This window comes from Chiloscyllium plagiosum, chromosome 14 (assembly GCF_004010195.1).
Source record: "Chiloscyllium plagiosum isolate BGI_BamShark_2017 chromosome 14, ASM401019v2, whole genome shotgun sequence".
Classification (NCBI taxonomy): Eukaryota; Metazoa; Chordata; class Chondrichthyes; order Orectolobiformes; family Hemiscylliidae; genus Chiloscyllium; species Chiloscyllium plagiosum.
In genome coordinates this window covers 21,062,116-21,068,115 of record NC_057723.1, presented here as the reverse complement: position 1 = coordinate 21,068,115, position 6,000 = coordinate 21,062,116, and the positions used below count along the sequence as shown (strand labels likewise).

Sequence of the window (6,000 nt, the reverse complement as noted above, 5' to 3'; positions counted from 1 at the left end):
AGGTGGTGGAGTAGGGGTGGGGCAGTGAGGTGGTGGAGGAGGGATGGGGCAGTGAGGTGGTGGAGGAGGGGTGGGGCAGTGAGGTGGTGGAGGAGGGATGGGGCAGTGAAGTGGAGGAGGGATGGACAGCGAGGTGAAGGAGGGGTGATGGAAGTGAGGTATCATTGGTGAGCTGACTTTAGGTTCAGACTTTTTTCAGTTATATCTTTTATTGTTTTTATTCTTAAGCTATTCAAAATGGCACTGGATCGTGGCAACTGGTGAAGCCTTCCACTGTATTTTACTTTTTTAACTCACTGCAAAATGTAAGTGACAATAAATAAGTCATTCACTCAATCATGAAGAAGTGTCCACTGGAAAAAATGGACAGAGAATCAGAGATGTGTTCAAAATATATTGAATTATTTTATCTGAAAAGCCAAATGACTCTTGGCTAAGAACCAATAAAAACCACTTCGGTTTTGTTGTAAGCTGCTGATTGAAACACTGAATCTTGAAATAAAATTGTTAACAAGCTCTTCAATAATTGCACTGAGATACTTCCCTTTATTCAGTACTATTAGCAAAATAGTTGGCTATTCACGTTCCTTCTTCAGACCTGTTTTTCCCAAGTAAATGGGGGGAAATATAACCTGTGTGTTTGAAAGTACTGTTTGCTAGAGAATTTGACACAAAACGAACAGAAAGGTATTTCACTCTTCAAGAAATTATACTGACAAATAATAGAATTTCTTGATAAATTTCAAGAATAATTTTGCATATGACCTTAAGTGGCCATTCTGTTTTCTCCTTCAATATTTCAGATGTAACATGGGATTGAAACAATACTGGTTGATGATCCATTCCTTTTTTATTTTCCATTTTCCTGACTGTGCCATTAACCGATCTCCAGCAGTGCATGTATTTAAATTGTGAACTAGTAGCTATCTGGAGAAATGCAGTTGTACATAATGCACTAACTGGCCTGCTATTGTCATGTGATATCTCCTTCTGCTTCACTTTGGTTTGGAGCAGCCATTAAAACACATTTCATGAAACATGGTGTCCGATGTTGAGATTGAGTGAATTTTCAGGACTGTAACTCAAACTCAGTGAGGAAGAAATAATTAAAATACCTGTAAAGATAAGTACATACTGCAGGTGAAGAATACAATAAAGGTAGGAGGGACTAGAATTTACACACAATTTGTTAATGAATGTTAAATTTCTTTCACTTCACCTGGCCAAATGGCTGCACTTAAAAAGCTTGTGATTTCAAATATACCTTTTGGACTAAAACCTGGTGTCATGTGACTTCTGACTTTGTCCACCCCAGTCCAACACCGGCACCTCCTCATCAAATTTCTTTCTTGACCACCTACATTAGATAATTTGTAACTTATAACTGTAAATATTAGTGTCCCATATTTATTTCCACACTGTCAGTCTCTGGACAGTCCAAGCAAACATTGCCTTTTCTGATGAAGCAATGTTACAGCTAAATGTTCTCATATTGTAATAATGAGCTATAGCCTTTTGTTTAAAATGTTAGTTTATATGGTGGTAAAGATATGGTTTCAAGTTGCAGGGATTTACTTCTGTATAAATGAGTGCCCTTCAATTCTAAATTGTTAGTAAAAAAGGACCAACATCAAATTCTATGGAAAAGATATTGAATAAAGCTTGTCGTACAGATTTATTGTGCTGTAGTTTTTAATGAACAAACTTGACAAGTGATAAAATTATTAATTAACCATAGAGAACATCAATGATATTTAAATCAATTTTAAAATCAGCTGGCCTTGCTGACATCTAGTCAATGTGAAGCAGAAGCAAACAATTGGCATTCAAATAAAAGATTCAGTTCTTGTTCCTGTCAAGTTTTAAAAAGGGGGGCACAATTTTTATGGGAAAGATGTCTTTAAAAACTGTCTTAAATACATTATTTTTAGCATACAAACAGACAATAAAGTAGCTGCGATTTCACCAAACATTTGTATATGATGTAGCAACAAAGTTATTTTTATGGTTCTGTCTCTGTAAGCAACACTAAGGTCTTTATCATGAAGATCAATCACTTTAACATCCTGCTTCTCTTTTTCATTTATCAAATACAACCATTTTCTCTTTGTATACAATACATATATTTATAGTAAAGTAAGAAACTGTGGATACTGGAGATCTAAAATAAAAACAGAAATTGCTGGAAAACTCAGCAAGTTTGGCAGCATCTGTGACAGCTGATGTTTTGAGTCCAATATGACTTCTTGGGAACTGAAGAAAAGGTGGAAATGTGATGCCTTTTACCCTGTTGGTGAAAGCAAGAGGAGCAAGTGGAACAAAAGAATAGGCTGGGCAATAGTTAAAGGACGAAGAAGATGAGAGATCAAAGGTATAGTGGATTAAAAATGAAAAAGGAGTGGTAATGGTTGTCAAAACATGACCAAGCATAGATCCAAAAGTGTAAAGTTTGTTTACTGGAACCAAGATATAGGGTGAGATGAAAACGAAGTACACCAAAATGGTATCCATGGTCTCAACTTGTTAAATTAAATGATGAGTCCTGAAGGTTGTGAAGTGCCTAAGCGGAAAATGAAGTGCTGTTAATCCAACTTGTGTTAGGCTGCACTGGAATGGTACGAGGAGCAAGATGTACACTGAAATGGCAAGCAGCTGGAAGGTCAATGCTATTCTTCCAGATGGAGCAGAGGTGTTCAGGAAAGTAATTACCCAGACCAGGTTTGGTCATCCCATTGTAGAGGAGACTGCATTGTAAATGACATATACAATTGACTAGCTTGAAAGAAGTTGCTGCTTCACCTGGAAGGCATGTTTGAGACCTTGGACTGTGAAGAGGAAAAATCTAAGAGAAACCAGAGTTAATGCTTCTTCAGAACCAGTGTGGAGGGAAATTTGTGTTAGACTTCCCATGATTGCTGGGAAGGTGCAGTGGGAGAGGAGTGGGGTGTGAAAGTGGAGTGGATTAGGATTCACAGCGTGAGTGCATTAACTCCACAGAGGCTTGTATCCCATTACCAAGTCAGCCTTTATTTACACATGTCCATGACATTGATCCAGCTCCCTCAGAGGCAGCTCTCAGAGTGAACAGAATCTCTGACACTTCTGTTTATATCTGTCAGCCAGGGCTCCCTGATTGGAACAAATTAACAGTCCTAATCAGAGAACTCATATTCTATGGAGTCCAACTGCTTGACCTTGTTATAATCACTACAGGGAGCAATCCCTTTGGAATGCTGATAAGAGGAGAACAATGTTTTACATGGTATCAACATGATGGAGGTGGCAGAAATAGTAAAGGATGAACATTTGAATATGGAGGCTGTTGGGGTGGAAATTAGATGCAGAATTCCTTATTTTTCCCAGTTCTGTACAAGAAGTGAGTAATACTAGCCATGATGGGAAGAGGCCCTGGCATTAATTAATGGTGGGATGTCCATAAGTGTACCCTTCTTCCCGGTTTATTGTCCACCCCACCATACCACCACCAAATTCACCTGACCTATTTCTTATGATTGGCATAAATAACATGGCTGCCACAACAATAGACTAATACTCAAAGGAATGTACCTAACATAATTTTTTTTCTGACATTGCTTTTTTATAGGACAGCTCCCTTTACTTGCAGTCTTCTAGGAATGTTACAGTGAGCATCCGCGATAGTCAGGATCAGACTGTTACGCAGTTAAATACAGGTAAGATTGAATATCATGGAGCGGGTATGGAGTTCTCTTGTGAGATACTTTCAAGCTGGGTGTGCTGAAAATAACAATGAAGACGATTAGCACACAGGTTGATCGCTGATGTTGTGCTGCAGTGCATTGCTCTGCTGCATCATCGAGTGGTTAGTCAAGATGTTTTGCAACAGCAGTTTTCTCAAATGCACTGTGTTCCTAATTACCTAAAAGCTGGGGCTTAGAGGCTAGGTGAATGAACTGAAGAGATGAAGTCAAAGAAAATGTTTCCTCTTAGGGAGGAAGATACCAAAAGAAGGAATTTACACATTTTTGCATTTTATTGAAATTAGTTCACATAGTAGGCAGGTAATAGGGATAGTGGTTGTTGGGGTGATAGAGTATCATGCCTGGCATATACCCACCTCTGCTGGTATCTTACCTGTGGAAGAGTGGGTGGAGGTGATCTGAATCGAGGCCCTTCAATGGTCAGTTAAGGTCACTTAAAGATGGCCGCTTACTACTGCAGTTAAACCATGGCAAGGTTGTGAGTAGGTGGGTCCACATAGGAAATTCACCTCTGCCAACCACCAGCACTCCGGTAGAGAGAGCCACCCAAGCTTGAACAGCTGCCTTGCTCCTGATTGAAGCCCTATCCTTATCCTGATCAGCAATGGACTAAGCGTTTTTGTCAAGGCTTCTCCACATTACCTCAAGTACAGGCTCCAACAATGTTCATTGTTGGAGACTGATACCAACATCTCTTGGAAATTGGCATCCTCTCTCCTGGAAGCAAAAGGACTAGGAGTAGGCCATTCAATCCCTCAAGCCTGCTCCATCATTCAGTTAGATCATGACTGCTTCAACGTTCTGCATATCCACTTTTCCCCATAACACTTGACACCTATTGATCAAGAATTTATCTATCTTGGCCTTAAATGCACGCAAGGACTCTGCCCGCACAGCTGTCTGGGGCAAGGAGCTCCAAAGACTCTCAACCCTCTGAGAGAAGAAATTCTTCCTCATCTCAGACTTAAATTGGCACCCCGTTATTCTATGAAAATGAGGACTGCAGATGCTGGAGATCGGAGTCGAGAAGTGTGGCACTGGAATGGCACAGAAGGTCAGGCAGCATCTGAGGAGCAGGAAACTTGACGTTTCAGGCATCAGCCCTTCAGGAATGATGAAGGGCTTATGCCTGAAATGTCAATTCTCCTGCTCTTCAAATGCTGCCCAACTTGGTGTTCTTTTCCAGCACCATACTTTTCGATCACTTTATTCTGAGATTATGCCCTTTCATCCTGGAATCTCCATGATGAGAAACATCGTCTCAGTAATCCCCCTGCCAAGCTCCTGAAGAATTTTTATATATTTCAATGAGATCACCTCTCATTTTTTTCTCGACTCCAGTAGAGTCCCAACCTGTTTAGCCCTTGTTGATAAGACAATCCCTCCATACTGGTTCTGAAGAAGCATTAACTCGGATTTCTCTCTACAGACGCTGCTAGAACTGCTGAGTTTTCTCAGCAATTTCTGTTTTTGTTTCTGATTCCTAGCACTCTGTATGTTCTTTCATTTTTTTTTGTTATCCTTGTGAACTCTTCTCTGAATTGCCTCCAGTGATATTATATCTTTCCTTAAACAAGGGAATCAAAACTGTTGTGGTTCTGTTCGCCGAGCTGGAAATTTGTGTTGCAGACGTTTCGTCCCCTGTCTAGGTGACATCCTCAGTGCTTGGGAGCCTCCTGTGAAGCGCTTCTGTGTTGTATCCTTCGGCATTTATAGTGGCCTCTATAAACACAGAAGCACTTTACAGGAGGCTCCCAAGCACTGAGGATGTCGCCTAGACAGGGGACGAAACATCTGCAACACAAATTCCCAGTTCGGTGAACAGAACCACAACAACGAGCACCCGAGCTACAAATCTTCTCACAAACTTTGGAATCAAAACTGCTCACAATACTGCAGATATAGTCTTACCAGCACCTTCTACAGTTGCAGTAAGACTTCCTACTCTTATACTCCAACCATCTTGAAATAAGCATGGTGTCAGAGAGTTAACTGCCTGATAGCTATGAAATCCAATCATGGTTGCCTGGATTTGCAGAGGTGGGTGCATCTGAGATGTTTCAACTCTTGATCAAGGTCGCCATCTCCATGTAAAATTTAATGACTAAATTATCCTTCAAAAGAGAAGATTTGAAGAAGACAGTTGTTAGATTCAGTTCCAATTTTTCTGAAAAACACATTAGAAGTTTCCTCAATTTCATTATTCATATATAACCTGGATCGATCACAACAGCTCCTGTGTGTTTGGTTCAGTTGTCAA

The 6,000-nt window shown here is 40.2% G+C and overlaps 1 protein-coding gene across 6 annotated transcripts in view; it reads left to right on the top strand.

Moving 5' to 3' along the window:
• The window catches only part of sgcd (sarcoglycan, delta (dystrophin-associated glycoprotein)), a 432,629-nt gene that overhangs the window by 381,484 nt on the left and 45,145 nt on the right, over positions 1-6,000 (top strand). For all 6 annotated transcript variants that reach the window (XM_043703313.1, XM_043703311.1, XM_043703307.1 and 3 more), the window contains exon 4: positions 3,605-3,692. In XM_043703313.1, the coding sequence (XP_043559248.1) occupies positions 3,605-3,692 (88 nt within the window). The remainder of the gene's footprint in view (positions 1-3,604; positions 3,693-6,000) is intronic.